A 19,887-nucleotide genomic window follows, 5' to 3' on the forward strand; every position below is an offset into this window, starting at 1 on the left:
CTGGTACTCAGGGTACTGCCTAGGTATACTAGTAGAGTAGGACTGCCTCGACCAGTCGAGCTGTGTGCCTGGCCCGGCCGAACCAGAAAGATGCGCCCATGGATCGCTGGTCTTTTTATAGCTCCGTTTCACTTCGTTTGCTTCCTCCACCAGGCCTGAAGGACAAACATCCCTCTCTCGCACGGAAGAGACCACTTTCTGGGGAGACCTGAGGGCACCTGGCTCTTTGCCCCCAGTGTATCTAGAACAAATATTAGGTTCTCAGTACTACACAATGAATTGTAGGAACCTCATCGGGCGGAGCCCTGCGACCATAGAACCCCGGCGGACTAAACTCTTAGCACCCCATACTAAACACTTTCGGAGCCAGTGGTCGATGCGAGCACGACGTCAACTGAGGAATCTGAGGAGCAATCGTGCCCGGAGCCCAACAAAGAGGAGGAGCGCAGAGGGAAAGAGCGGGAGGGGTCGCGGTTGCTGCCTTTTGACTTGCCCACAGCCGTCAGCAGCTCCCAGCAAAGTACTGCCGCAACGGCGGTACCATCTCTGCCTTCACCACCCACCACTTTTTTCTTCAATTTCCTAGCTACCTCCCTCTTTTCCTTCTCTCTTTATCACCTCGATCGACAACCACTTTGTGATTCATTCCCGCCGGGCCGCCGCCAAAATGGCATCGCGGAGCCTTCTGCGTCTGATGAAGGTGCGTGCTGTACAACACTTCCCAATGTGAAGCGCTCATCATCGCTAACACCCGACCGCAGGAGTTACAGGAACTTGCGAAAGGCGAAAACCTCGGTAATAGAGCTAACACTTAGACCCTCTTACCCTTACACTTCAGTGGATCGTATAAGACTGATACTCGACCAGCTATCAACGTCCACTATGATGAAAGCAACATCAACCAGATCGAGGTGTTGCTGCTCGGCCCTCCAGACACGCCATATGCCTTTGGCTTCTACAGAGTGTGTGGCCCGATCCCCTTCGAGTCTCTCCCTCATCTGTCTATTGTAACGCTGACCTCGTCTTGCAGTTCGCCATCGTGATTCCCCCCGGTAAGTAAAGAAAACCACCCTCCTCCTTCCCATCCGAGGACAGTGACTGATGCAGGCATGGACAGAATACCCTACCAGACCCCCACACGTGACTCTGAAGACAACAAACATGGGATCGACTCGCTTCGGCCCGAATCTTTACGCGAGTGGAAAAGTGTGTCTGTAAGTGCCCTGATCAACGACGATCTGATGAAGGTTCAGCTAATCCATGATAACAGGTCAATTCTGGGGTAAGTGTTCGCCAATATGAAACTCACTACAGGGACACTATACTAACTGCAGCAGAACTTGGCCTGGACGGCCCGGAGAAGAATGGTCTCCCGCCCAAGGACTGGAATCTGTCCTGCTCTCGATCCAGAGCTTGCTCTCCGCAAACCCGTATCATAACGAACCGGGTTTTGCCCACGAGTCAGATGCCAACGCTGTGCAGACTTACAACGCCAAGGTAATTTCTCAATCCAATGGCTTTGGAATGCAACACCAAACTTATTAAATGGATCTTAGGTTCGCCATGAGAACTTGCGGCTGGCCATCATCACGCCGCTCGAAAAGGCACTGGGCTTGGCTCCGAATCCCACTGGCGGTCCCAGCAGCGCTTCCTCCGAAGATCCGTTTAACGATCACTACAAACGACGGTTTCTGTGGTACCTCGACCAGTACAAACGGGCCATCGCCCAAGGCATTGAAGAAGTGAAGAACAATCCTGGGCCCCAATTCCCCATGGCGCCTTTTGAAAGCAGTAGCAATGGTATGCGAGGATCTTGGGCTTACCCAGAGCTTCAGCGGCGTCTGCAGGCTATCGAGTCTAAACTGATTGAAGAGACATACGGATGGGCTGTGGAAGGCAGCAAGATCTGCGAAGAGGATGCTGGAATTGCAGTCACTCTCCGAGCTCAGCAAGACCAGATTGTCGCTGAGCTGAAGAACTTCACGGGTTCCACCGTCGATCTTGCAATGATTGATGACAACCCATTCTTGTGGCAACTCACCTACTTTGGCCGGCCCATGTCTATCTGGGATGGAGCGATGGTGAACCTAAAAATCTACATCAGCCCCCGTTTTCCGGCTGAACAGCCTCGCGTCTTCCTGGATAGCTCAATCTTCCACCTTCGCGTGACATCTCTGAAGATGCTCGTCTATCTCCCTGCTCGCTCCAATGACTTGATCCGCCACATCGCGGGCATCATTGGTACCCTGGACGAGGAAAGCCCGGCCTATAACCCACTTCTAACCGTCAATCAGGAAGCGTCGAAGCTCTTCTGGGGAACGAAACAGGAGAAAAGGGAGTACAACACTAAACTTCGTCATTCTATCGAGATGAGTATGCTGTGAGATGCTTCTCATCAGCTTTCATCGTCTCCCACCCACATATGTCATTTCCAGTACGTTGCCATTCGACGCGCAATTATTGTGCAATCGAATTTCTATTTACGGGCAGGCGTCTTAGGTTTTCTTTCCATGGTCGATACCCGGTGAGGAGTTGCTAAGGAAGATTTGAGGCTTTTGCCGATTACGATTGTAGTGGACAAATGAACAATTCCAGGCATTTTTCAGGTGTTTCTTATGGATCACCGTAAGTTCTAGTAGCGTTTCGATCTTTGACTTTTTGATTGATTAAAATTTATACTAGTGTTCAAAATTACGAAAATATGTGTACGCTTTGGAGGTTACCTTGACCGGATATACTATTCCAAAGTACCCTAAGGTAAGCTGGGAGGTTGTGGTCGGCCCCGATATCCATGGATATCATGAACGCATCAATTTGCCCCACGTTTCTCCAACAGTAGACCTCACAACATTCACCTCTCAAGTTCTACCAAGTTCACTTTTGCAAAGTGAGGTTTTATAACTCGCATGCAGCTATCGATCATGGTGTCACATATGATGAAGTGCTCATCTTACGCCCAGCACAGTGTGCACTAGATACCTAGTGTGGTGGCCATGCACTGTCACAATATATTCTTCGAACACCAGAGTTCTGGAGGTGTATCATTGCATCTACTATGCACCTAGCACTAATTTGACTTTGGTCATAGATAGTTTTGCATCCAGCCAGCGTCGCACTCATTACCTCTATACACTGAGACTTAGACTACACCTCGATCAGTGTAAATCGTGTACATTAGTGTACTAGCAACGTCCAAGTGTACCGCGTTGGACGCTGGTGGAGACTTGGCGATAACCAACGCACGTGCCACCTCCAACTGCCCCGGTTTAATTGCTCCCCTTTTCGCATCTCCGCCCATCCTCAATTTCTAATCGAATCACCCAAAATGGCTGCCAACCAGCGCAAATTGGATCTCGGAAATGTGCTGGTCGTCGGTGGCTGCGGCTTCCTGGGGTGGCACATCACCGATCATCTCCTGAACTTCCCTTCGGAGACCGACCCCAGCGTCGCACTACCGAAGCCCACCGGTGACACGCGCTTCGACTTCCCAACCCTGGGTTCTCGCTATCCAACCTACAAGGCGAACGTTTCGGTCGTCGACCTGCGCACGGCGAACAACCGTCTCCCCGGCGCGACCTACTACGATGGCGACATTACCTCCGTCGAGTCGATGCTCGAGGTCTTCCGCGCCGCCAAGCCCAACCTGGTTATTCACACTGCGACCCCCTCCGTTCTCGACGGTAACAAGCCTTTGCTGTACAAGGTGAATGTGGAGGGAACCCGTACCCTGCTGGAGGTTGCCGGTGGCGAGCACGGTGACTGGGGTGGCAAGTGCAAGGCCTTCGTCTACACTAGTTCCAGCTCGGTGGTACACGACACCCAGAGCGACCTGATCAATGTCGACGAGCGCTGGCCCTACATTCGCGGTAAGATGCAGCAGGAGTACTACTCCGAGACGAAGGTGAGCCATACCCTCCATTTGACATACAAATACGAGCATTGGCTAATTCAATCTACCACAGGCCGACGCCGAAGAGATCGTCTTGAAGTACAACCGTCAATCGCCTACTGGAATGGTCACCTCCGCGATTCGTCCTGCCGGCATCCACGGCGAAAAAGACACCACAGTTACTCACAAGATCCTGGAACACGGCGCCGCTGCCTCCAATTTCGTTCTGCGCATGCAGCTCGGCGAGAACGACAACCTGTTCGACTTCACCTATGTCGGTAACGTCGCGTACGCACACATGCTAGCCGCCGCTAGACTGCTGGCCAGCTATGACCGCTATGAGTCTGGCCAGGGCGGGCCCCTGGATCACGAGCGAGTGGATGGCGAAGCTTTCAACATCACCAACGACCAGCCCATCTACTTCTGGGACGTGACACGCGCCATGTGGGCGTTGATCAACCGGGTTGTCGAGCCGCATGAGGTTTACTCCCTGCCGGAGGGGCTGCTGGGGACAATTGGTGGGATTGCGGAGACGGTGCTTGGCTTGCTGGGCAAGACCCCTCGTCTGACCCGTCGGACGGTGCGGTACTCGTGCATGACTCGGTACTACAATATCGAGAAGGCCAAGTTCCGTCTGGCTTATTCGCCCGTGGTCCCCGTCAATGAGGGTATTGCCCGTGCGGTTGGGTATGTTGTTGAGAAGCAACGCCAGGATGAGGGAAAGAAGGGCCTTTAAGTGAAAAATTGGGTATTGTCTATACTGTAATAATATGCCACTATTTGATGAGGGCGGATGACGTCTTCTGGATACCTGCGCTCAGTTTCTTGGTAGCACCGTGCGAATGTCTTGCAGCGATAACTCTGAGAGCCCACTTTGTCGTGGGAGACGGATGTTATGAGGTTGGCAGTTGGGGGAAGCTGCGCGATCGTCATTGAATGCGCTGGAAAATTTCATGAGAGCAGTACTCCCATGCCACACTGCAATTCCAGCGGGGTATTAGTTGCAGAAGCGACAATTCAGTGTACTGAGCCTACTATTCTATACTGATCCCCATTATCCTGGGATACTCCGAACGTGCCCGCATTATCAGTTCATAAACAATTACCAGACCTGGTGAAACGATGCCTTGACCACTCGGGATAAACAGCCAACAAGGCCTTCGGAGGAATCCCTTTGCGCCCGTCGAATGCCTCTCTGACGAAGGAAGTGACTACACTATCTACGATGAGCACTCTGAGGTGAAAAAGGATCTGATTTAGGAATGCTCCCTATTGACTATTAGTCTTTGACCTCTGTTTCCGAAATCTCAAGAGTTGATAGTTTTGCTCTGCTAGCTGAGGCCTCTTCCCATCCATGGATAGGAAAATGAAATGGGGGAAAGCAAGAAATCAAGATCACCTTCATCCAAATTAGCGGAGCAAGACCGAGTGCCATGGACTTGGTGGATAGGAGTGAAAAAGAGCTTTTCTAAGTCAGCTGTTTGAGGGACAAGGGTTTTGGTTGCTGTCCAAGTGTGGGTGCACGTGTCTTGAAAAGGCCTAGCGCCACATGTGATGGCTCGAGGTATACATAGCGCCCATGTTGGGAAGCTGTATGAGGAGAACTGTAGTCTCCATTTAGAATGGGTTGGCCGCTACTAGCAACCACTCTACGCTGTTTGAAGACATTGTGCATCAGATAGTGAGCGCGACCCTACCATCGGGTGCGCCGATGTGAAGGACCATCTATATTGTGGGTAACCTTATCAAACAAATGCAATCAAGAGCAACAATCATTATTCCGAAGAGTCATGGGTCTTCTTATGCTTGACCTCCAGGCCTTCGACACTGGTCGAAACGGGCACACCCTCGTGGCGTGCGACTTCGACATCAAAAGCAGCCTTGCTGTTGAAGATTGTCTCCATCTCCTCCAAACTCCTGCCTTTGGTCTCCTTGACGAAGAACCAGACCAGCACCGCCATGACGATATCGAGTGCAGCATAGAAAAGGAAGGTGTAACTGCCCCAAGATGCCTGCATGTAAGGGGTGACGAGAGAAAAGAGAAAGTTGAACAGCCATTGCGAGCAGACGGAGACGGAGGAGCCGACTTCACGGATCCGGGTTGGGAAGATCTGTACGTTTGATGCATATTAGAATGGTTCATCCAAGTCAAGATAGGTCAGAACTCACCTCGGTGGTATATGGCCATGGCAACGGACCCCAACTGAATTGGTAGATGGAATTGGTCAAGAAGATCATCGCGACAGTCGCAATACCGGCAGAGGTAACCTCCTTATCCGGCTTGGGGGTGGTATTATTCACGACAACGACGATGATAAAGCAGATGGACATGAGGATGGCGGAAATCCAGAGCGTGGGCTTCCGGCCCCACATCTCTGAGAAGAAGAGGATGTAGATGCCAACCGTGATGAACTTCTCTGCACCAAAAAGACCGGTAATGAGGAGGGAGCGACTACTGTCATTGCCGACCAGCAGCTTGAAGAATTGAGGACCGAAGTAGGCGAGCGCGGTCATGCCGGTGCATTGTTGGCCGCAGAAGAGGAAGAAACCCAGGAGGAGACGGTAGCGGTTAGCGGGCTCAAGGAGTTCGCGCTTCTTCATGCCTTGGCTGGCGCGGAGTTCCTCTGAGATACCGGTGCGGATTTCGGCAAATTCAGCCTTGACTTCGGGACCTAAATTTATAAAGTCAGATGGAAAAGTTCGACAACGAGATATAGTGGCGGGGAGGTATGAAGGGGTTCTTACCGTCATCGGCACGCATCCATTTCAGACTCTCCCACGCCTCATCGTAGCGCTCTTTCTTGGCTAACCAGCGGACACTTTCCGGCTGGGTAAAAAGGCCGATGGCCAGAACGGCAGCTGGGACAAGCTGCAAACCGACAGGGATCTGCCATTGCTTGGAGACGGCAGGCAGGGTCTGCTCGACAGCATAGTCGATCCAATAACTGATCATGACACCCAGGGCGAACAGCCACTGGACGCCCGATCCCAGCATACCACGGATCTCTTTGGGGGCCATCTCGGCGTTGTAGGTGGGCACGACGGCAGTCCCGGCGCCCAGACCCAGTCCGGAAACGACACGACCGATGTAGAAGCAAACGAGGGAGTGCGAGGGGACCACCTGGAGAATCACACCGACGCAGAAGACCACCATGGCGCCTTGAATGGTCTTTTTGCGACCCAACCGGTCAGAGAGAGGGAAAATGGTCAGAGCGGCGAAGAATGCGCCAACGTTCTGGAGGGAGACCATGACGGCATTCACAGTGGTCTGATCGGTATAGCGGAAGTCATTCTGGTAGGACTCGAATTCGAGAATGCCGCCGACGATACCGGTATCGTAGCCAAAGAGGAAGCCGGCGGTGCAGACGAAGAAGCCGAAGAAGTATGCGCGAAAGGCGCCGAGGCGAGTTCCTTTGAGACGGCCCATCACGACAAGCACAGCTATTCACCCAGAATCGCGACAGTTTACGATGAAATCTACGGGAAAAAAAAGAGCAGGGCGCCGGTTAAAGTAATTAAAGTAGCTCTCGTACTCGGACCGCACCTCGTGGCTCGAACTCCCCCAATTCAGTTGGAGCGTGAGAGATCAGCACGCAACCGTCGCCCGCAGATTCGCCATCGCACGCCATGAGGCTAGCCACGGGCTGCGCGGACATCCCGGTCGAGATGCATGTTTCAGATTTTCTGATCGATCGCAGCAGCGTCTTGCTATCAATTCAGCCTCCTTGCGTTCCCGCGTGGCATATCTTCCGGTCGGTGTGCTGTGAGATCGGGGGTCATGAGTAATAGGAGAGTGTATGACGGATCTGAGATCGGCGCTTCTCCGCAGCCGCCAAGATCCACCCCGGATGCCTCAGCAGACAACCCACCGCGACGTGTGGACCTGCTATTGTCAAATAGATACCCGGCTATCGGCCGGTCGCTTCGATCGCCCGTGCTGACCATACGTTATTTGTATCTCCTCGGAACGCGTGTATGGCGAAATGCGAGTACTTGAATGATGTGAACAGGATCAAATTGTATGACGCGCGCATAGCGGTCTGCGTGGGTAGGTAGCACGGGCACATGGCCCAGCGCGCCGATCGATGCGGCCGGGCGCAGGTGGCACATGGATGTGAGCTGGACACCTCCCTTGCGCGGGCCAGGATTGCAGCGAATGTCGGTGTCTCGACATGCGCGCGAGAGCCTAAAAACCGGGGAGGTTGGTGCATCACCTACATCGACAGCTATCAAAGCTGGAGCATGTACATGTGCATGTACATGTCCTTTGACATGGAGAGAGCTATCGACATGCATTCTTGCACGATGACCGAGCGCCTTAGGGTATCATTCTTTTAAGAGTAAGAAGCTGGCTAGCCCGAACGTACCGCTCCTAAGCTCCGAAGCTTTCCCGCATTGGGCGGACCGTTGACGGAGGTCCATTTCCAGTCATCCCGATTCCCATTGCAGCTCATCCTACCCAATCACCAGCACACCAGGCCAGCTGTTGGCTTCGCATCGATCTCGAGGATTGCGGGGTATCTACCCAAGAATTCCCAAGAAGCTTCATCTTGGGAAATTACGATTGCCATCCTGTCGATGCCCACTGACGTGATGACATGCTATGCTGTGCAGTGCCAAACGGTTCGTCTGCAAGGGGCAGCCCACCGCCTCATCTTAGACCTTGGAGGAAATGGTGGAGCTCCTCTCCTGAACCTTTATCATCTGCGGGTCCCTCGATCTCGGCGGTCCTCGGAGGTCCAGTTGCCTGTGCTGTTGAAGATCTCGCGCATCTCCATCATCGTGCTGGATCGCGCAGGACGAGTGTTCTTTCAGAACTGGAAACTAATGTTCGGCGGTATGGCGAGGGAGCACATATGTGGCAGCCGGAGCTTGAGCTCTGCATAGTATGCCGTCGGGGCAAGTCTCGGAAAAGTGATTTCAAGGTAGACTTCAGGGTCGTTTTCTGTTGGGCAAGTGCCTGCGCTCTATAAGATGGCGGAGCTCACCCTCCGTGCGAAAGTCTTCGGCGATGTGATTGCAGAGATGACAGTAGGCTCTCGTTATTTTCAATTCTATGGAAATCTCCATTCCTCGGCCAATCGATGCACTCCACGCTTCATCGAGGGGAATGCTGCCAGAAGGGCCGATGAGACTGTACTTGAAAGGCTCTATAATAGTCTTCAAAGCGATGCAGCTTTTGAAAGCTTTGTCGATGAGACGGCGCATTTCCTATTTAACGAGAAAGTGAATCAGTATGAGACTGAGAACCCCGAAATGACATCAGCGACCACGAACCTCCTATGTTCTGTATGATTCGAATGGAGTATTGAACTTCACCCCGCTTGGATCTTTGAAATGAAATGGGTCTGGACTTTCTGGGAGAGACTCACCTTATGTCAGATATTCTTTCCAGTTCCGCGGCTGATCTAGAGAATCCATTGCTACTTTGGGACCCGTGGGAGATAAGGCTGATGCATTGTAATATGTATAAAGAGAAAGCGCCTTCTGCCCTCAACTACAGCGAGGTCCGTTTCCCCCTTGGCTTCATGATCGCTGAGCTCGCGTTGTGTTAAACACTCAAAGAACTATGGATGATGAAGATCGAGTCGAGGCATACACAATTCTCATGATAACAGCTTTGCAAATTGACCCGGTGGAGCAGCATAGTGAGGACTGAATATAAGAAGGTAATCAAGACGCGTTTGTTCTGGCCGGGATGTGAGGGGCTCGACTTGGATAAGATATGCAAGATGAAGGACTCCGACTAATTATTTCGCCTCATATCGAGACCCTGAGGATATTTGAAGGGAGGATATGAGAGAAGAGGAAAGCATGATAATATCTGCCTCTTTCATCTAAGAATCCATTACAGTCCTAAAAGGGTCAGCCACACAAGGTCCCAGAGCCGCGCGATTGTCATTTTTCATGTTCTCGCTAGGGCGCATGTGAGCACTTTCAGGCGGCGCCCTAGCTGTGTCAGTATTCTGCATCCGTACTGTACCTCGTGTCCCACATGCGCTCGAACACATTTGAACAAATATCAAAATCTACCATGTCTTAATCTAGCCTCCCGTGAGATATTGAGGCATAGGCTCTATTTTGTTATTATGTAACGCGACTTTGTGTGGTTTCTAGTATCAACTAGACAGTACTAATAATGGTGCAATTGTTTACTGCTCATATTCTCTAGAGGTCGAGCCTCAAAAAGTCGAGAAAGAGTAATGGGAGTGGCCCTTCGATTATTAAGCAATGATGTTTTGAGATCATTCACCGCGAGTCCCAGACCGATATAATGAATGTAATGAAATTTATTTGCCCTCTGATAGACCTTCCAGGATCCCCGATTCTCAAATGTTTTAAGCAGGCCTATGCCATGATCATTTTCCGGGAGATGGAGTCAAAGCGCGGGATATACAAGGAACACCTAGAATAGGCCACACTGCCATAGTCTATTCGACAGACAGATTGAGTATCCTGATTTATTCATATGAAGATGAAGATGACAATAGGATCCCCTCACTTCCCCCGATCCAAAATACTTCTACAGCAACTCAAAATAAATCGTTCACACAGTCTAAGCAATATAAAGCCCGAAATGAAGATCTCACTGAGCAACTTTTCTCTTCTTCTTGCGACTTCAGGATTTGTGAATGGCCTGTCTCTGCCTCCATATTGCCCTCCAAATGCTGTTGGATGCGCCCTTAGGATTAGACTAGGAGTTGATCCTTCCCTCCCTAGTCGCCTGGCGGACTGCTCCAGCTTCCAGGGGACACCGCCAAGTCAAGGTGGGTCTTGTCAGGCGGGACGCGGCAGAGCCGCATCGCCACGACTTAACAGTGGACGCGCCTTCCTCCTTCAGTGCGCGCAATGGAGCTTGTCGAGAAAAATGCTCAGGTGGCCGACCTCTGCCTTGTACTGGGATCCTTACTCATCGTTACAACGGTTAATAGCATCACCGAAATCGTTGGCCAGAAATACGGAGCTAAGCTTGTCATTTGCAACCATCAAAAGACGCCTGTCGATGACATTTCCGATCTAAGAACACTTTCACCGAAGCAGATATCCTGATGATCAAGGTAATGGAAAGCTCGAGCTTCCAATTCCTCTGTTCATTTTGTGAAGATGCCGTAGTCATCAAAGTGGAGACACGAGAAGCGGACAGACACCGTGCCACTGTTAATGGAGTCGATAACGATGGCACCATGACATTTCTCCAGTCAGTTAGACTTGAGAGTAGCAGACGAGTCGCTCGCGCAGAGCCATTTGTTATTCTGGTTCGTGAATTGCTTCAACCGGGTGACCCTTTGAAATTCGACTTGGAGTTTATGGGTCACTACAATGGGCCGAACCTCGAGCTAGTGCGTGAATACAGCAGCGAAGAGGAGGTGATCTATTTTCTTGAGTTCAATCCTCAAAATGGCGAATGGTCTGCATCCAAACAAGAGGCTTTGGCAGGTGTCACCAAGTCGCTAACAGTCGATTAAGTGGGCGACCACGGAAATTGTGTTGTATAAAATAGAGAAAACTCGATTTGATTTCGTGGATATCCTTCAGAAAGGCTAGCTCAGTATACAAAATGATGTTTCTGAACCTGGGGGGTCAACAGAACCCCTCATATCTTCGCTTCACGTAAATCTGCTCAGTCGGTCTTGAAGTGCCATTCCGAGATGATCACGCTTAAGGCGGCCATCTGATCGAAGGTCAATAAAATCCTATTATGAGAGCCTTTGCTATACTCACCAAAGCCATATCAATACCAGGCATGAGAGTAATATCCCACGCAGGTCGACTTCTCCCATGCGAGGATCGTCGCAGGGCCAGCTTCTGGCTGTGTCTGGCACTTTCACGAATCTCGCCCATTCTTCGCCCACTGTTGGTATCGAAAACATCGAAGAAAGTCATGACATGTCCATGTTTCTGCAACGACAATCTATGTTTCTTCTCGCCACTCATAAACCTGAAGGTCATCAGGACCCTTTCTCCGAACCTGACCGGAGTCGCCTTGCTGATAGTATCTTCGGCTTGCTGGCAGGCATAGTGATGATCCAACTGAACAGATCCATACCAGGCTTGCAATAAATGTTGAACATGGGCAGTCCTGACGCGTCTCGTACCTCGCGACCTTTGCGATCTTCGTTATATCGGCGACCGGAGACCGTGAACAGGGGTCCGCCGGCTTCGTATGTGGCCAGCCCCGTGAACGGATTTCGATGCATAGCCAGCATGAGCCCTCTCGGAGCCTTGCCGAGATGATCTTCATTCGCAGCCACTTTCTGGCAAACATAACAGCACGGCCGGCAGCAATCGAACCGTGGAGAAGAGGACGGTAAGTAAATATGGCCCTCAATCAGAATAGAAAAAATCAGACTCGAAGTATGGCAGTTATCATTGGCCCAGTATGCTGCCAGCGCAACTCTCCTCACATCGCAGTCTCCTTTCGACGATCTGACCCTGGGGACCACTGAGAAAAGGCTGGCTCGATTTGGTGATGGCCGTCTTGAGTAGTGAGGCAATCTCCCGGAGTCCACCTTCTGTCACAGTATATAGCGGACAGACCACGACCTGATCGACCTGATATTCTCCCGTGCGACCGAGATTCCCGAGGACATTCAAGCCCAGGTCCAGACTCCGCTTCACAATCCGATTGCAGAAATTGGCCTCAATCGGCAATTATGTCTTCGAGTCAACACCAAGGATGAACTCCACAGCCCAGAACAGCCCACGTCCCCGAATATCACCAACAATGGGCAATGTGCGGATTTCCTGACGGAGGAGGGCTTCAAGCTTTTCTCCCATGATCCGGGATCTCTCGACAAGGTTGTCACGTTTGATGATCTTTTGCGCTGCATTAGCCGCGGCACAAGCTAATGGGTGGGCCCAGAACAGGCTTAGTCTTCAGTCATTCGAGAGAGATCGCAACTAAGCAAAAGGTATGCCCGTGAGCCAGGCCACCAGACCCAGCAGAAAGTGCGTCAAAGATCTTCCGGTGCAGCAGTACTCCAGATAGATGGACGAATCCTGCACCAAGGGCTTTCCCGATGGTCTGAATATCAGGACCTCGGATTCCTTCTTGCTCCCATGCATGCATGGTACCCGTATTGCCAGGAGCACACTTTCGTACTTATTGCAGATATCGCGGATTGCCTTGACGTATCCGGACACTGCAGGCAACAAATCACAACAGCCGTCATTACACTAACCGAATCCATTTAGCAGCGAGCTCAGTGCAGCATTCTCAGATCTGAATGCTCTCTTCTACTCGGCAGCTATCTGTATATGAATCCCATCTGTAGCCGCAACGCTTTTCGTCCTCACAAATATCGAACCTACGAGCCGAGCCTGCCAAATACTCTCGATTCTTTTGGAACTCAAACTTCCTCCTGATACTGGCACATAACTGCGCGCATTATATTGCAAATTACTAAGGAGCGGGCAGAATGAGTTGCGAATTTGCAATAGATTCAATACGTGCAATACACTCCAGTAGCCAGGAAATCACAAAAATCAACTGCAGCCTCTGTTCAGCAGCTCAAGAGCTATGAATAATTTCGGGGTCTCCAATCAGCATCTGATACTGTGTAGGAGCCGAGCAAAAACGGGGCTCATCTGCTGCAGCAAAGGCCTGGAAGTCAGGATCGTTGAAGACTGCCTTCGCCCCTTCAGCTGAGTCAAACACCAGGAAGGCAACACCATCCCAACCGGAGTTCGGAAGACCAATTGCACTCTCTGCTTCAGCTCTGACCGTCGCATCATCGTGATACTGGGGTATGTTAGCATTCTCCAATGCTTCTGGTGAATCAAGTTTCTCCAAACCTGCTCGTATCTTGTGCAGTGCTTCTTCACAATGTCGAGATCCATAAATTGCTTAGCATGAGGGCCTCTCCAATAGTCGTCGAACTCCTTTTTTGACATGCCTTCCCTTCGTCGAGCGAAGATGAGCAATTTAACAGGAGCAACAGAAGAGAGGCCCATTTTGCTGTTGGTGACCGAATATCAGAGATAACAGTGTTTAAAAATCCCCATCCTTTTCTGCTGGCAAGCTAGCCACGTTGATGAGGGGCAATTCCAACCCCGCTTTAGCGCGCGTCAGCCGGAAGAGTCATCCCTTATTGACATTCGAGGCAGGTCAGCGCGGCATTGGCCCCCGATTTAATGTCTTCAAATCTCACATGCTCTGAACCATGTAATCGATGGAAGTGATTCCCATCCGAATGGATTCCTCCATGTTTGTTCGGATCTCAGGGATTTTGACTATTTCGCTTTGAGTGATGTGGAACCCCTCGGGAAAACACTGTCTCTTAACGGCCCGCCTTCTGAGAGGTCGACCTTGATTATTCAGCTGAGGAACCGTCATTATTTTCTCTTCTTCGTTCGCTTCTGTTGAGGATTCACAAGTTGAAGTGCTTCATTTATAGTCTCGACTCCTCTTCAGCTGCGTCACGTGCATCTTCCATTCATGTCAAAATGTCAAGGGGATGTGGGTCTGCGCGCATGTTCGAATGTCCATTTGGACTAGTAACTATCACTCGGATTGCACTCGTGCATCGACTTCCAAGCTCAGGCATTCGAAGAATCAAAATTTCAATTTCAAGAGCATTCTTTTTCAGGCCCAAACCTCCCTGTCCTGGGCCAGTTGTCGAAGCACTGTGAACACTTAGTTGGGGCTTGCTGTTCAGTGTTAGTGGATATTTGGACAATATCCACGGGGTAACGTACCTACACTACAAACAAACTCAAACATAAACGCAGTGCCGGCGCCCTGGTGGTATATAACACTGCACCATGGTGTACATTAATACTCTCAATTCGGGAGTCACCTGCCCGACCCCGTGATTCTGGGAATTGAACTGCCATGGCGGCGTGCGAGGAAGCCGGTGCCGTCGTGCCTGCCGTGCCTTCTTCCACTGTGAGGCTCTCCGCCATTCGAGAGATATTCTGCGATTCTAATCTCCTGTTCCTCGAACTTCTCGTCATTCGCTCTCCTGAAAGTCCCTTTCACCCCTGTCGTGACTTCCAATGTTTTACTCGTCTTTGACGCGATGGGCTGCCTTCGCAGCGTTCATGAGCTTCCTCGGGTTCACCCAATACCCTGGCACTCTCCGGTACCGAAAGTCCTTCAACGTGTGGCCCCCATGGGATGCGACCTTCGATTATGTGGTGGTCGGTGGTGGAACTGCGGGCATCACCATTGCCTCTCGTCTGGCCCAGAACGGCTCTACTGTTGCGGTTATCGAGGCCGGAGACTACTACGAGCTCACGCATCCAACAACACGTGTTCCCGGGGCTGCTGCCATCGGTATCGGTGCCAACGTGGAAACCGCAACCAACATTGATTGGAAGTTTGTGGCAAATAAGGTGCCCGGGGCTGGCTATCGTGACATCCACTACGCTCGTGGAAAGTGCGTTGGCGGATCGTATGTCTCACTAGCCCCATTGGAAGTCGGGTGCTGTTACTAAAATAGCCTCCTTCCAGGTCGGCATTGAATTACATGATCTACCACCGGTGAGTTATTGGAAAGATACAGATCGAATTTTCAAGCTGATGATTTTCGCAGACCACCTCGAGGCGCCATGGACAAGTGGGCCGAGGCCGTGAACGACCCCAGCTACAAATTCGACGACGTTCTTCCGTTCTATCAGAAGACAGCGAAATTTACGGAGCCAGACCCTCAGTCGGGCAATGCTGACACGCCATACAACAAGTCCGCCTTCTGGAACATCGGATCCCCCCTTCACGTTTCGTTTCCGCGGTACGCCATGCCTTTTTCCAGATGGGTGGGCAAAGCCCTTACGGCAATGGGTCTCCCAGAGGCCGAAGACTTCAACAGTGGAAGATTGTCCGGCCACCAGTTTTGCACCATGACAATTCGTCCGTTCGACGAGAGCAGATGTAGCTCGGAGGCCGCATTTTTGCAATACGATAACCACGTGGGGTTGATGACTATTTACCAGAACACGCTGGCGAAGAAAATATTGTTCGACAACAAAAAGCGAGCCACGGGTATCAGAGCAAACAAGTACTGGGATTTCACGCTCACTGCCACGAAAGAAGTGATTATCTCGGCTGGAGTCTTCCAATCCCCACAATTGCTCATGGTCTCCGGAGTCGGACCTGCAGCAACACTTCAGGAATACGGCATCCCGATCATTTCGAATCTGCCTGGAGTTGGTCAGAATATGTGGGACCATGTCTTCTTCGGGCCGTCCTACCAAGTGAAAGTCAGCACTTTCTCCATGCTTGCGCAGAGCTCATTCTGGTTTGCCGCTCAGCTAGCAAGCTACAGTTTTTGGCGAAGTGGCATGTTGACAAACCCATCGACCGACTACTTAGCCTTTGAAAAAATTCCCATTCCATGGCGACCCTCTCTCTCTGCTGAAGCTGAGCACGAACTGTCCTGGTTTCCCGATGATTGGCCCGAAGTTGAGGTATGACTAGAGTTCATGCTCTTTTCATTCTCCACTAATATCTTAGCAGTATCTCGCTGCATCTGCCTACGTGGGTAACTTTTCCGACCCTTATGCCCAGCAACCCGAGTGGCCGAACCAGTACGCCAGCATAATCGGCTGCCTCGTGGCCCCAACATCCCGCGGAAATGTTACAATCCAATCGGCTGACATCAGAGATCTTCCAATCATCAGCCCAAACTGGCTCAATTCAGAGGCGGATCGGAAGTTAGCAGTATCGGCATATCGACGTGTTCGGGACACGTTCCAACATCCCGCCATGAAAGACGTACTGGTCGGGCAAGAATACTTCCCTGGAATGAAGCATCAGTCAGATAAAGAGCTTCTGGGAATTGTTCAAAAGACCATGATGACAATATTTCATGCTTCGTGCACCTGTAAGATGGGCGTTCAAGATGACCTTTCTGCGGTTGTCGACAATCGAGCGCGGGTATTTGGGGTCACGAATCTCCGTGTCGTCGACGCCAGTGCGTTCCCCCTTTTTGCCGCCAGGTCATCCGCAGTCAACCGTCTGTAAGTATATCACCCTTTTCTGTGATTAAATGACACTGACCTTCTCAGACATGCTAGCTGAGAAGATCGCGGACAACATCATCAACAATTCTTAGCCGTGACCAAGTTTCAGGTCTACGCAGTTCCACTCGAGTCCATTTTGAAGTGGCTTCCATCAAAAATACTCGATATAAAATATGGACTAGAAGGACTAGGAGAAGCAATGACTTTGAAAGTTCTACAGATTCTTTCACAACTAGAATACATTTTATACTTCCAAGGTGGCCACTAGACGGGTCAGGGACACCGACGCGCTGTATTGTATCATCTATCTTAGTGTCGTCTTTTTCTATTAATCATATCACCACATCTCTTCTAGGTACATTTGGTTCAGCGTGTCAAACATATTGTAGTCGCTTGGTAAGCAGTCTGGAGAGAATGCAAACCCAAGATTATTGGCAAACAGTTCATCCGAGTTGGGAAAGTTCGCCAATGAGACAGGATAGGCATTATCAAATGCTGGAGCAGTCATGCGATCCAAGTAGGCATTCTGGGCTGTAACAGGATCGTCGAAATTCAATGAAAGAGAATTTTCAGGCAGCATATTCTTTGCATCGAAGAACCCATCAAATGTTTCAAGTGGGGGAGCATTAACATCCCATGAGACATCCGCACCGGCAAGTTTTGACGCCACCTCGTAAGCTGCAAAATCGCATTTTTGGGGCGGGGAGAGAACATGATCCGAGCCAAACCGTTGAGTATACAGTTTCTCCAGATTCCGGCCAATTCGCTTTGCGATATTCCACGATGTCGACAGTTCGCGGAGAACCTGGAGACAGAGCCCTACAGCGACATGGGGCGAGATACTCCGCTGGCCATCTTCGCTTGGGCTCGGTTTCGTCTTGTTCTCCATTGTGCAGCAATTCTCGATGATCGTCAAGGCAGCGGACAGGGTGCAGTATGTTGCGGTAATGGCGCTTAATTTGAAGTTGCCAAATGTTTGTCTATACTTTTGTATGACAATACACATTGCTCGGATGGATGAGCCGCAGCTGGCAAGAGCCTTTTCTGTTCGGGAGTGGTCTGAAGTCTTTTTTTCTTCGTGGAACTTTTGTTTGCCGGTCTCATTTTTCTCGCTTCCATGGGTATGTTTGCTAATGAAGGGACCGCACAGCAAAATGAATGCCGTGTGGTATACCATCAACATCGTATAGGCGTGGGGAAAGCGGGATGGCCCGGTTGATCGATCGATCTTCAATTCCGATGGAAGATCGTAGTACCAAGTTTTCAGCTCGAGGATGCAAGAGTCAAAGAAGGCCGATCGTTGATGGGCGTGGATGAGGGGTTTGGGTGACCATCTGAAGGATGTCAGGGCAAGTCAACTCTAGTAGTACATGTTCAGGCGACTTACAGTGAGTGGAGGATCTTTTCCAGGATCCGACATAAATCAATCATTGCCTGATGCAGTTTAACAACTTCCCTTTGGGAGAACGCTCGAAGCTGGCCGTTGCCTTTGGCAGAAGGCAAGAAGGTGCTTGTCGCGCATTGTAGATATGGCTTGTTGACGACACCCTGAGAGTCCTGTTTGAATGATGAGATTGTGGTACCTCTCAGTACAGATGCGAGTGTCACCTACCAGTAACGTACAGACTCTACCAGTATAGCTGGCGGATAGTTTGTCATGACAGTAAAGAGCCCAGTAGATTTGCCTTCTGAGTTCAATCTCAATTGGCGGTAAGGAGACAGCCCCTGCAAGAACAGCCGGGTCCATGTTGAGTCCCATGTCCAAAGCTAAGCGGTTTGCCATACCCTGATGAAGCCAGCCAGCTGCATCAGATCCGGTTGCCTGTAAGTAATGTCAGTATTGACCGTTAATACCCACTCCTAGCAGGAGGTTTCTTACAATATAGAACACGCCCATTATTGCAAGCGATTGAATTGTCGTGATCTTGGGCCATCTCAAATCATGCTGTATAAGCCTTTCTGCCTTGCAAATGAAAATTTTCCCTGCCGTATTGGGATCATTTGGATCTGTTCGCACTTCGATGCGATCGCAATATCGTGATCCCACGGCAAGTATGCAGTTCAGCAGCAAAGGACTGCAATATCGGCCGCCACAGGCCATACTTTCTCGAAACAGTGTTTCATTCAACATTTGAAACCATGGCTGTTCCCATTCAAAATACAAATCAATCAAATGAGCTTGGAGCTCATCTGATAGCCACGTTTCATCCGGGAGGTTGGGATTCTGTTCCGTGGGATATTGACAAGGACTGACTGTCGACACCGCACATTCTGGGGTATTTCCCGAGCAAGCGGTGCATGACGCATCGGTTGAATATGATTCCTCATTAGGAGAGCCTATACGGGTGCATCAGCGCAATCCACGTTGAGACCAGAGCAAATTGTAACTCACCGCCTGTTGAAGAACGGAACAAGAGTCTTCCACTAGTAGGGCCAAAATACCTGACTTCGCCATCTTGATCGAAGTTCAAAGACTCGTCCAGGGTTAATGCGCCGTCAAAGGTGCCACACAGGTCCTCGACATTATTGGACCCCGCAGCTGCCCATTCGGGCTCGGCCTGATGATTCGGAATCCCATCCTCGGCCATCAGCTGAGCCACAGAGGCGTCTGCATCGATGCCGTGGGAGCGCAAAACACGTTCCAGCAGCTCGATCCTGTTCCGCAGCATCACGACATAAGCCTTCGGTGCAGGCTGTCTCCCATCTTCAGCGGTGGAGTACTGGCATCGCAATCCACGGTCCAGACACCGCGAGCATGACGGCCGATTGCCATCGCACTGTTCCAATGTGTTAGTCTGCATGAAATTTATGGGGTGCTAGTATTTGAATTTGAGGATGAACAAACATACCTTGGCCCTTCGTCGGCGGCATTCCTCGCATGCCCGTGACGTATACTTCCGGCCTGGCCGTTTACGCCGCGCGTTAGGGTCCTCGGCTGGTGTTGCGGAAGACATTCAATGATAGCTACGCGAACTTTTCAGCCTGAGATGGCAAACTTCCAGGGCCGGTTGTACAACGTTGCACTTTGATGGAGG

The 19,887-nt window shown here is 50.8% G+C and overlaps 8 protein-coding genes across 8 annotated transcripts; 4 read left to right on the forward strand and 4 right to left on the reverse strand.

The window, feature by feature from the left end:
- Positions 1 to 667: 667 nt before the first annotated feature.
- On the forward strand, positions 668 to 2,384 carry N7532_009890 (ubiquitin-conjugating enzyme E2; the record flags this gene model as incomplete). The annotated part of the gene is made up of 8 exons (XM_056622381.1): positions 668 to 700; positions 762 to 795; positions 868 to 962; positions 1,031 to 1,052; positions 1,118 to 1,214; positions 1,271 to 1,282; positions 1,338 to 1,497; positions 1,557 to 2,384. The coding sequence occupies 8 exons, from the start codon at positions 668 to 670 to the stop codon at positions 2,382 to 2,384; spliced, it is 1,281 nt and encodes a 426-aa protein (XP_056469797.1).
- Positions 2,385 to 3,325: 941 nt separating this feature from the next.
- Positions 3,326 to 4,625, forward strand: N7532_009891 (C-3 sterol dehydrogenase/C-4 decarboxylase; the record flags this gene model as incomplete). Its single annotated transcript, XM_056622382.1, has 2 exons — positions 3,326 to 3,901; positions 3,963 to 4,625. The coding sequence occupies 2 exons, from the start codon at positions 3,326 to 3,328 to the stop codon at positions 4,623 to 4,625; spliced, it is 1,239 nt and encodes a 412-aa protein (XP_056469798.1).
- Positions 4,626 to 5,664: 1,039 nt separating this feature from the next.
- N7532_009892 (sugar porter family MFS transporter) lies at positions 5,665 to 7,316 on the reverse strand (the record flags this gene model as incomplete). Its single annotated transcript, XM_056622383.1, has 3 exons — positions 5,665 to 6,000; positions 6,059 to 6,561; positions 6,635 to 7,316. 3 exons carry the CDS (start codon positions 7,314 to 7,316, stop codon positions 5,665 to 5,667), a joined length of 1,521 nt encoding a protein of 506 aa, XP_056469799.1.
- A 3,622-nt stretch (positions 7,317 to 10,938) lies between these two features.
- N7532_009893 (DHS-like NAD/FAD-binding domain-containing protein) lies at positions 10,939 to 11,355 on the forward strand (the record flags this gene model as incomplete). The annotated part of the gene is made up of 1 exon (XM_056622384.1): positions 10,939 to 11,355. One exon carries the CDS (start codon positions 10,939 to 10,941, stop codon positions 11,353 to 11,355), a length of 417 nt encoding a protein of 138 aa, XP_056469800.1.
- A 155-nt stretch (positions 11,356 to 11,510) lies between these two features.
- Positions 11,511 to 12,096, reverse strand: N7532_009894 (uncharacterized protein; the record flags this gene model as incomplete). Its single annotated transcript, XM_056622385.1, has 3 exons — positions 11,511 to 11,561; positions 11,612 to 11,920; positions 11,986 to 12,096. 3 exons carry the CDS (start codon positions 12,094 to 12,096, stop codon positions 11,511 to 11,513), a joined length of 471 nt encoding a protein of 156 aa, XP_056469801.1.
- A 1,304-nt stretch (positions 12,097 to 13,400) lies between these two features.
- N7532_009895 (EthD domain-containing protein) lies at positions 13,401 to 13,843 on the reverse strand (the record flags this gene model as incomplete). Its single annotated transcript, XM_056622386.1, has 2 exons — positions 13,401 to 13,631; positions 13,685 to 13,843. The coding sequence occupies 2 exons, from the start codon at positions 13,841 to 13,843 to the stop codon at positions 13,401 to 13,403; spliced, it is 390 nt and encodes a 129-aa protein (XP_056469802.1).
- A 1,044-nt stretch (positions 13,844 to 14,887) lies between these two features.
- Positions 14,888 to 16,944, forward strand: N7532_009896 (GMC family oxidoreductase; the record flags this gene model as incomplete). Its single annotated transcript, XM_056622387.1, has 5 exons — positions 14,888 to 15,285; positions 15,345 to 15,374; positions 15,427 to 16,297; positions 16,347 to 16,845; positions 16,898 to 16,944. 5 exons carry the CDS (start codon positions 14,888 to 14,890, stop codon positions 16,942 to 16,944), a joined length of 1,845 nt encoding a protein of 614 aa, XP_056469803.1.
- Positions 16,945 to 17,189: 245 nt separating this feature from the next.
- On the reverse strand, positions 17,190 to 19,806 carry N7532_009897 (uncharacterized protein; the record flags this gene model as incomplete). Its single annotated transcript, XM_056622388.1, has 6 exons — positions 17,190 to 18,186; positions 18,240 to 18,409; positions 18,465 to 18,674; positions 18,732 to 19,189; positions 19,245 to 19,629; positions 19,702 to 19,806. 6 exons carry the CDS (start codon positions 19,804 to 19,806, stop codon positions 17,190 to 17,192), a joined length of 2,325 nt encoding a protein of 774 aa, XP_056469804.1.
- Between the last annotated feature and the right edge of the window lie 81 nt (positions 19,807 to 19,887).

This window comes from Penicillium argentinense, assembly GCF_028826775.1.
Source record: "Penicillium argentinense strain IBT 30761 chromosome Unknown utg000010l_segment0_segment0, whole genome shotgun sequence".
NCBI lineage: Eukaryota > Fungi > Ascomycota > Eurotiomycetes > Eurotiales > Aspergillaceae > Penicillium > Penicillium argentinense.